Source organism: Chinchilla lanigera, unplaced genomic scaffold, assembly GCF_000276665.1.
Source record: "Chinchilla lanigera isolate Chin_1 unplaced genomic scaffold, ChiLan1.0 scaffold00026, whole genome shotgun sequence".
NCBI lineage: Eukaryota > Metazoa > Chordata > Mammalia > Rodentia > Chinchillidae > Chinchilla > Chinchilla lanigera.
In genome coordinates, this window is record NW_004955427.1 from 10,163,287 (window position 1) to 10,173,313 (window position 10,027).

Sequence of the window (10,027 nt, forward strand, 5' to 3'; positions counted from 1 at the left end):
GAGACCCTGTCTCAAAAGCAAAATAAAACAGCAAGTGAAGGGCTGTGGCCGCAGCTCAGCGCGAAGCTCGGAAGCCCGAGGTTCCACCCTCAGCCCCGCAAACAGAGCAACCGAACACCTGAGGTCGGTACCAACGGGGTCGCCCGGGACTCACCGCAGGCCTCTGCCGGCGGCTCCACTGGCCCCGTCCTCCCGGCGCCGGCTGCGATTCGGCCCCAGGAGGCCAGCACGGACTCCGGAGTGGCCATGGTCACCACGCTCGTGCTGACCTCTTCATAGAGAGCAGGGGGCTCTTCCAGGGCAGCCAGCTGGCCCTCGGGGAGCAGGGCCCCCTCAGGAAGGTCGGCTCCCACCGAAGACATCCTCCCCTCGCGGCTTTCCAGGGTCCGCTTCTTCGGTCTGCCCGGCGCCTTGAGCCGGACCTCGTTGGCTGTGTTGAGAATGTTCTGCGAATGGTGCTAAACATTAGGATCACGTGATAAGACCGAAACGCAGCTGGGGGTGTGGGCGCACCCTGGCCGTTCCAGCAGGTAGGAAGGGGAGGCAGGAGGATCCCAAAGTCAAACCCAGCCTGCAGGGTGTGGTGGAGCGCGCCTGTCATCCCTGCGCTCAGGAGGCTGAAGCAGGGGGATATCCGCCGGTTCAAGGCCAGCATGGGCTACACGGTGATTTCACGGCCAGCCTGAACTACATAGTGAGACCCTGTCTCAAACAAACAAATAAGCAACTCAAAAAACAAACAAAAAATTAAATACACCATTCATGAAGACCATATCAGAAGTATGGCCTGAAGGCTTGAGGGTATTTGTGAAAGGTTACAAAGTTTTAGGTAAAAGGAATAAATTTAGCCAGGTGTGGCGGTACACGCCTATAATCCCAGAACTCAAATTCAAACCCAGCCTGAGCAATTATGCAATTTACCAAGACCGGTCTCAAAATTTTAAAAAAAGGGCTGGTTGTGCAGCTCAGCACCAGTCCTCTGGGTTCAATCCCCACCACCTCGAAAGAAAAAAAAAATCTCTTGCACAGTACCCAAGTTAATAACAATGTACCATATGCTTAAATTTACTAGTAATTTTTTTTGTGTGGGGAAGTACCAGGGATTGAACTCACCACCTTACGCTTGCCAGGCAGGCATTTATGCCACTGAGCTTTATCCCCAGCCCACTAGTAGATTTTTAAACGTTTTTACCACAAAAAATATCTGTGGTAAAGTACATGCTAATTAGCTCATTTAGGCCATTTCACAATGTATACGTATTTCACACCAGTGTGTCACACCTAATAAATATTACTTCAGAGTACAGCCCTATAACACCAGCACACTGGGAGGCTGAGGCAGGAGGATCAAAAGTTTGAGCCCAGCCTGAGCAACATAGAGCAAGACTCTGTCTCAAAATAAAAAGGGATAGGGATGTAGTTCAGGGCAACGACCCTGTGTTCAACTCCTTGTACTGCAAAAACAAACAAATCCAACAAACAAAAAGAGGGGCTGGGGATTTAGCTCAGCAGCAAAGCGCCTGCCTGGCAAGCGCGAGGTTGTGAGTTCAGTTCCCGGCACCGGAGAAAAACCAACAACAACAACAAAAAAAAACCAACAAACAAAAAGAAGTCTGTGGTGTAGCTGTTCTTTTTTCTTTTTTGTTTTTTTTCCAGTACCAGGAATTGAACTCACGACCTTGGGCTTGCCAGGCAGGCGCTTTGCGGCTGAACTAAATCCCCAGCCCCTCTACTCGTTATTTTTTCTTTTGAGACAGTGTCTCACTGAATTGTGTTGTTCAGGGTGGCCTTGAGCTCACTCTGTATCCAAAGCTGGCCTTGAAATTATGACAATCCTCCTGTCTCAGCCTCAGACTTCGAGGACGACAAGTGTGCACCAAGAGCCCAGGCTTTCTGTTTTCAGACCAGGGATTGAACCAAGTGCATCAGGCAGCTCAGCGTGGCTCAGGGGCAGCTGCCCCACCCTTAAGCCTCAGCCCTTTAAAAAAACTGTACTGTGACCCCAACTTGAAATTATGCTATAAAGCTACTATGATAAAACCAGCATGGTATTGCCAAAAAAACAGGCCCAAGGATCAGTGGAACATAGTACAAGATGCAGAAACAACTTCAACACACTCAGCCACTTTTATCTTTGACAAAGGGGCCAAACATGTTTGTTCACTGGAAGAAAAATAGTCTCTTTAATAAATGCTGCTGGAAAAACTGCCTTTCCACATGCTGAAGACTAAAACTAGACCTGTGTCTATCACCATGCACCGAAGTCAAAATGGATCAAAGATGTAAATATTAAAACAGGAATACTTGGACATAGCTCAGCGGTACAAGTACCTGCCTGGCAAGCACAAGGTCCTGAGTTCGATTCCCGGTACCAAAAAAAAAAAAAACAAGAAATACTTAATCTGCTGGAAAATACAATAGGTAGAATGCCTGAAGACACAGGTATAGAGAAACACTTCATGAGCAAAACCCCAACTGCATGGGAAATATGGCACCTGAGATACTTCTCATAGGAGGAAATAGAAATGGCTAAGATTCCATCTCACCCCAGAAAGAACGGCTGTTTGAGCCAAGAAATTAACCAATAACAAATGCCAGAGGGGCTGTGGGGAAAAGGAACGCTTCTGCAGTGTTGGTGGGAGTACAGACTGGTGCAACCACTGTGGAGATCAGTCTGGAGATTTCTCAGTAAACTAGGGTTAGAGGTTCCATTTAACCCAGCTATTTCTCTTCTTGGTATCCTCCAGAAAGTGTTAAAAGTGGTATACGCACACCCACATTTATAGCAGCACAGCAATCGCTAAACCATGGAAGCAGCCCGTCAGGGCATGAACGGGTAAATACGTAATTTTTATATACAGTGGAGTATTACACTGCCATAAAGGGTACACTTGCTGGGCATGGTGGCACATACCTGAAACCCCAGAACTCGGGATTGATTACTGTGCCAGGAGGATCACTGTGAGTTCAAGACCAGCCTGGGCCACATAATGAAACCCCTACTTCCTCTCTCAAAAAAAAGAAGATAAACTTGAGTTATTTGTAGGTAATTGGATGTATCTTGAGAGCATAATTTTTCATTTACTTATTTAGTGTTTTTGAGACAAGGTCTCACTATGCAGTTTAGGTTGGTTTTGAACTTACTTTGTAGCCCAGGCTGGCAAGGATCCTCCTGCCTCAGCCTCCCAAGTGCTGGGATTACAGGTGTGCGCCACCACGCCCAGCTGCTGAGAACATAATTTTAAGTGACATAAATGAGACACATTTTTTTCCATTGTGTGAGAAACCCAGAAGATAAATAAGGAACACGGTGGATGACAGATACTGGGAAGGAAGAAAATGTTCAAGTGGGGAGGGAAACAAGGGAGGGGGGAGGGAATAGGGATAAAAAATTTAAAAAGAATGGAAGGAAAACAATGGAAAGAAAGTTTTGCCTAGGGGCTGGGGATTTAGCTCAGCGGCACAGCGCTTGCCTGGCAAGCACAAGGTCGTGAGTTCGATTCCTGGTACCGGAAAAAAACCAAAACAACAAAAAACCAAAGTTTTGTAAAGGGAAGGAAGAAGGATTGAAAGGAAAACATAATGGGAAAAAAATGAAGATAGGCCACATACAGGTGCAAATTCCCTGTGGTGAATATCGTATGTAGGTCAAAAGTGTAGCAATAAAATTAATTAAAAAACAATTGCACTGTGAGGTAGGACAGGGCTCAACTGCCCAGGCTAGCCTCCGCCTGGCATCCCCGCTGCCTCAGACTCCTGCATAGCAGGGTTACACGCGGTGACCACCATGCCTGGCCTTGGTCACTGGCTTGTTTTCTTTTCCTAGAGACACGGTCTATCTCTGTATCTCTGGCCCCCTCAGGACCCTCCTGCCTCAGCTTGCGGAGTGCTGGGGTCACAGGTGCGCCACCATGCCTGGGGCTCTTGTCACCTTGTGCTGTTAACAGAGGTAGTTAGCACGACAACTCACATTTCTCCCTGTGGATTTTTCTTTAAAATTCTGGCGAGCACAAGGCACGCACCTGTAATCCCAGCCACGCGGCAGGTGGATGCTGTAGGACTGAACTTTTAGTTCTACACGGGCAATGTGTTTAGCAAGCGCCTGTCTCAAAATAACGGGGCGCGGGGAGGGCGCGTTTCCATCTTCCGGCCGCGAGCAGCAGGCACAAGCAAAGGAATGCGCCTTACCTTTTGCTGCGGGTAGGCGTATTCGCAGAGCCGCTTATACGCTTCCAGTTTCTAAGACAGAGGAGAAAGGCGGTCAGTGCGGGCCTGCCTCCTGCCCACCCCTGCCATGGCCCCGGCCCCGGCCCGCACCTGGCCTTTGCTGCTGAGCTTCAGCTGCTGGCACCAGGCCCGCAGGACGTCCCGGTGGATCAGGTTGATGGGGGGCAGCTCCTCGGGGAGCGGGGGGATGGCTATCTTCTTACGCGGACTTAGTGCGTCACTGCCTTGTTCTTGTTTTTTCTTCTCTGGACAGGGAGAGGGAGAACGGAACAGAATTAGTATGATTAGTGTCTGCAGCGGTTACTAGAGTTGTTTTTTTTGTCTTGCTATGCAGTTCAAGATGGCCTTGAGCTCACTTTGTAACCAGGCTGGTCTCAAATTGGCAATGATCTTCCTGCCTCAGCCTCCCGAGTGCTGGGATTACAGGCATGCGCCACCACTCCTGGGGGTTACTAGAGTTTGAAAAGCAGTCACTCTCGGTTCTCATGGTCCGATGTCCTGGACAGGTAAATGATCTGCAAGGACCGCAGGACCCCCGAGGGCCAGGGCTGAGCTCAGAGCCTGAGCTTGCACATCCCGGCCCCTCGCGGGCGCTGGCACTGCTACCGGGGACGGACGGACGGACGGGCGCCTGAGACTTGACATCGGTCTCGTTTCGGCACCGAGCAAAGTAAACAGCTGGCAGTGCAGTACCCACAAGTGCGCGCAGCACCACCCGTCAGGCCGGTGCCCCTCAGCTCCCTGGCTCCCGGGTGCCTCAGCTGGCAGCCCGCAGCCGCCCTGGGCACACGAGGAAGCCCGTCACTGCACCACTCAGGGCCCGGGATGCCCGGGCGCAGTGCCCAGCGGGCTGGGTGCAGGTCCCACCGAATGATTCAGTGCAAGTCGCGGCCAGTCCTCTGCCCACCCCCTGCCTACTGCCCGTCAGGTCCCTCTTCCCACCGATTCCTCTCAAAACAGAAGCGGGGCTTCACGGGCGGGCTCTCAGACTACAGCTATCTGTCCCCTAAGCCCCACCCACGGCTGGGTCCTCAGCGCCGAGCGAGAAAGCGGCCAAGGGGCCGCCAGCAGCCGGGATGGAAATTGCTCCCGTTTGTTCTATTCCTCCGGCTTCTGAGACCTGAGGAAGTAGGGCCGGAGGACTCCTAGGCCTCTTACCTCTGCCGTCTCCCGCACACTTCTTCCGCTTCAGTCCCTTTGCTGAGCTCCTCGAGGCGCCCGGCTGCCGGTCCCCTCCTTGCTCTTCTGCTGACCGCCCAGTGCCAGCTCCCTGCGGCAGAGGGTCTGGTCAGTCACTGCTCTGCTGGGTCCCGGCAGACCCAACTTACCCTAAGAAAACTCCATGTCTGAGGCCTCAGTGGTTGGTGCATTTGCCTGCCTCAAACTCGAAGTGATCCTCCTGCCTCAGCCTCCCAATCGCTGGGATTACAGACACACTCCACCAAGCTCGGCTCTATTTACATTCTCAAATACCCTCTCTCCACGCCTTCCAGGGTCAAATCTCCCACGTGCCATAGCCTTGCTCTCTCCACTTGTCTGCTGAGATTCTTTTTGTCTTTTTGAGACAGGGTCTCGCTATGCAGTTCAGGCTGGCCTTGAGCTCACTTTGTAGCCCACGCTGGTCTCCAACTCGCAAAGATCCTCCTGCCTCAGCCTCCCGAGTGCTGGGATACAGACAGGCGCCACCACGCCCGGCCCTGCCGACATCTGCTTTGTGCTCCTGGATTCGATCGCTGCCTATGGCTCTTTGATCGTACAGGGTGGAGTTTTTCCTTCCCTCTTAGGGTAGACTCACAGCAAACACGGAGTAACAGGACTAAAGAGCCGGGCGTGGTGGCGCAGCCTGTAATCCCAGCAACGGGAGGCTGAGGCAAGCGGAGCAGCCGGAGCTGGAGGCCAGCTCGAACTGCACTGCAAGGCGCCGTCTCCGAAAAAGCAGACACAAGAATTAAAGGAACAAAGGTGCGGCCCAGTGAGCGTAAGTGGGTTGCCGAGAAACTAATATATTTGAGCCTCTGCCTGGGGCAGGTACCGAGCGGACGTGCTCCTTCCCCCCGCAGTCCCCGCGGCCAAGGCCACACAGCTACTTTAATTTTACAGCGAGGGGGCTGAGGCTCCGACAAACAGGCCACAGGCCCCTTAGGCAGAAAGGAAACCTCGGCCGAGCCCACCCAATCTGCGCCCACGGTGGGAGCGGAGACAAATTAACATGTGTATGACACGTTTGCTTCCCTGCAGCGCCCTCGCATTTATATTCAGAGCTCACATTTGCATAACCCCTTCGCTAAGGAGGCACTTTCGGGCCTCACAAAAGTCGAGAAAACACAGAAAGCTGAAAACCGCCCGGTTCTGGCAAAGGGGGCCCAGGGCGGGTTTCTCCGGCCAAGAAAACTCAGGGGCCGGCGTGGCGGGGTCACCAGACCCGGCCCGTGGTCATCCGCAGGGCTCAGGCCCTGGGATACGGGGGGCAGCTAGGTGCCAGGCCCCGTGGCCGTCTAAGGAAGTGAGGGCGTTCGTGCTGTTCCAGTGCTCGCTCAACCGCCTCGTCCTCAAATCCTAGCCACAGCTCCCCGCCACTCCGCTGCACCCAAAGATGGATCCGAGCCTCCGAGCTCGGCCTGCCGTCCCGCAGGGAGCCTTCTCCTTCCCTTTTTGTAGTTTTTAGAGGCAGGGTCTCATTGTGTAGTTCAAATTGGCCTGAGCTCCCTTTGTAGCCCACGCTGGTCTCGAACTCGCAGCGATTCTCCTGCCTCAGCCTCGAGTGCTGGGATCACAGGCGTGCGCCACCACACCCGGCAGCTTTCTCCCTCTTTACCTTTCCAGCCTGACACCAGCAGCAGCCGGGGCTAGGACTTTTTTTTTTTAATTCTAAAGCATTTTCTTTCTCCCCAAAGGAAAGATCAAGCGCGCTGAGGGCAAACCCCAGGCCCGCAAAGCCGGAAAGCGAACCCACGCGGGCTTCCTTACCTCCTTGCCCCGCGCGCTCTCCATGTTCAGCCCCGAAGGTGGAACTGATAAACACAAAACCCTTCCTTTTCCCAAGTGGCCCGGGTCCGAGGGGCCTCCAGGAACAGTCTCCTCCCACTTCCTGCCACCCAGAGGCACGCCCTCGCCCCGCCCCGCCCCGCCCCGCCCCGCCCCTTGGCTCCCGCTGCTCGCATAGTTCAAGGCCAGCCTGGGAGCGCTGAGCTCTTGCCGTGCCTATCCGCAGACTTCTGTCGCGGGGTGCAGTTAGGAGCGCCTCTCCGTGACCTCTGTGCGAGGTGTGTCTCAGGACACTTGGCGAAGCCGGCGACTCCTTTACAACAGTGTCTTGCGCTGGGCGTGGTGGTGCACACCTGTAATCCCAGCACTCGGGAGGCTGAGGCAGGAGGATCCTTGCGAGTTCGAGACTAGCGTGGGCTACAAAGTGAGCTCAAGGCCAGGCTGAACTGCATAGAGACCCTGTCTCAAACACACACACACACACACACAGAACACAGCGTCTCGAAGGGAAAAGAAAGAGTTGCTGGAGACTTTGCCAACAGCACCTGTGAGGGAATTTGATGATGGACAGAGAGGAGCTCTGGAGCCAGGATGTAAAGAAAGCAGAATCAGGCTGGTCGCGGTGCACCCCTGTAATCCCTGCGTCCTGGGTCCTGGGAGGCTGGGGCAGGGAAATCCCAAATTCTTTCTTTTTTTCTTTTTTTTCCGGCCTTTTGAAAAAAGGGCCAACCACGCAAGTGAAGCCCGCCCTGAAACCAACTTGGAAACCAAGCCGGCCCCAAACCCAAAAGGATCCTCCTGCCTCAGCCTCCTGAGTCCTGGGATAACAGGTGTGCACCACCACACTTGGTTTGTTCTAACTCTCTGTGAAAAAATAAAATAAAATTTTTCCATTTTACAGATGACAAACGTTTGTGTAAAATTTTATTGGTAACTGGCTTGATAGCAGAGTAAGCCAGAACTTATCCTACTCAACTATTTCAAAATTCTCACCAGGCATGGTGGCGCACACCTGTAAGCTCAGCACTTGGGAGGCTGAGGCAGGAGGATCTTTGTGAGTTTGAGGTCAGTCTGGACTACAAAGTGAGTTCAAGGCCAGCCTGAACTGCATAATGAGACCCTATCTCAAAAAAGAAAAAAAAAAAAAAATTCTCAGCTGGGTTTACTGGTGCACGACTGTTAATCCCAGCAAGCTACTCAGGAGGCTGAGGCAAAAGGATGGGAAGTTTGAGACTAATCTGGGCAGTTTAGCAAAATAAAACCCAAAGGGCTGAGGGTGTAGTTCAGTGGTGGAGCACCTGCCCGGCATGTGTGAGGACTTGGGCTCAATCTCCAGGACCAAAAAAGAAAAAGAAAAAGAATCCTTTCCTTTCATATACAAACATGACTCGTTTAACAACGGAGCGCCGTTCCCGCGCCCCTCCTGAGCTGCGGTTGTTAAACGCATCGTCACTAAACGAGGAATCATGTTCTGCGCGTACATCACACTGTTCAGAACAACGACACGGTCAAGGAAACTCCAGCTTGATGACTTCGCTTTTACTTGTAGAACTCTTACACCGCACTGTGTCACAGAACGAGCAACTGCAGCACAACCAGCACAGCACCTGTGTAAAGCGGGGGTGCTGTAAAAAAGTCCCTGAGGCAACGTCAGCAAGATGTACTACACTGTAGAAAACACAAGCCAGGTAGTAAGTCCAAGTCGTGGGTCTTAAATCCAAACCGTGGTTAAGGAGGTAGGTCATTCAACAAGGAATATCTGTGCAATAATTTTAAAAATTCCCCCCTCTCTGGGTGGGGTGGTGCACCCTTGCAATGCCAGCACTCAGGAGGCTGAGGCAGGAGGGTTGCTGTGAGATCCATGCCAGCCTGAACTACAAAGTGAGACCTTGTCTCCAAAAAAAAAAAAAAGAGAAAATGAAGGTATTTCCTAAGTTTATTTATTTAGGTTGTTTTGAGACAGTGTCTTGCTATGTAGCCCAGGTGAGCCTTCTGTTTGTTTGTTACTGAAAGTGAGGTACACCCCAGCCTATGTTATTTCATATTATTTATTTTATTGTTTGTTTGAGACAGGGTCTCACTGTATGATCCAGGCTGGCCTTCAACTCATCATGTCACCCAAATTGACCTCAAACTCAGCAGCAACCCTCCTGCCTCAGCCCGCCCAGGGCTGGGGTTACAGGTGTGGTGTTTTTGATTTTGAGTCTGGGTTTCACTACCCAGTCATCAGCTCAGACTGAACTGTGTGGTCCTCCTTCCTCAGACTCCCAGAGCACCGGCGTCACAGGTGTGAGCTGTCACACTTGGCCACGCTGGTCTTTTCGAAGCAAGGTCTTGCTGTGTAGTTAAGGCTGTCCTTGAACTCATGGGGATCCTCCTACCTCAGCCTCCCGATTGCTGGAATTACAGGCGTGTGCCACCATGCCCAGTAACTCTAGCTTCTCTTGTTTGTTTTCGTTTTGTTTTTTCCTACATCGAGTTACTTGTCCCAAAATTATGAAAAAGAGATGATCCTGTGGCTATAAAGAAAATGTAGCACATGTACACACAAGGTGTGTTGTTTAGCCATAAAGACAAATGAAATTATGTCTCCTGCAGGAGAACAGATGGAGAACAGGAAGTGACATAAGCCAGGCAGAGAGCCAAGCAGTGCCTGGCTTCTGTAATATGTAGAACCTGCTGGGGAGAGAGTGGCACAGCGCTTGCCTGTCAGGCACAGGGTCCTGAGTTCGATTCCCAGTACCAAAAAGAACGCCTAATATGTGGAGCCCAAAAAGGATGATGTCTGGAAAATAAAAGATGGACTATTACTAAG

The 10,027-nt window shown here is 52.0% G+C and overlaps 1 protein-coding gene across 1 annotated transcript in view; it reads right to left on the reverse strand.

Annotated features, from left to right (window-relative positions):
* Positions 1 to 7,290, reverse strand: part of LOC102017797 — a 19,669-nt gene extending 12,379 nt beyond the window's left edge. The window contains exons 1-5 of the mRNA XM_013515052.1: positions 7,195 to 7,290; positions 5,386 to 5,497; positions 4,318 to 4,472; positions 4,189 to 4,239; positions 155 to 446 (exon numbers count right to left, since the gene is read on the reverse strand). Of these exons, the coding sequence (XP_013370506.1) occupies positions 155 to 446; positions 4,189 to 4,239; positions 4,318 to 4,472; positions 5,386 to 5,497; positions 7,195 to 7,218 (634 nt within the window). The 5' untranslated portion in view covers positions 7,219 to 7,290. The remainder of the gene's footprint in view (positions 1 to 154; positions 447 to 4,188; positions 4,240 to 4,317; positions 4,473 to 5,385; positions 5,498 to 7,194) is intronic.
* Between the last annotated feature and the right edge of the window lie 2,737 nt (positions 7,291 to 10,027).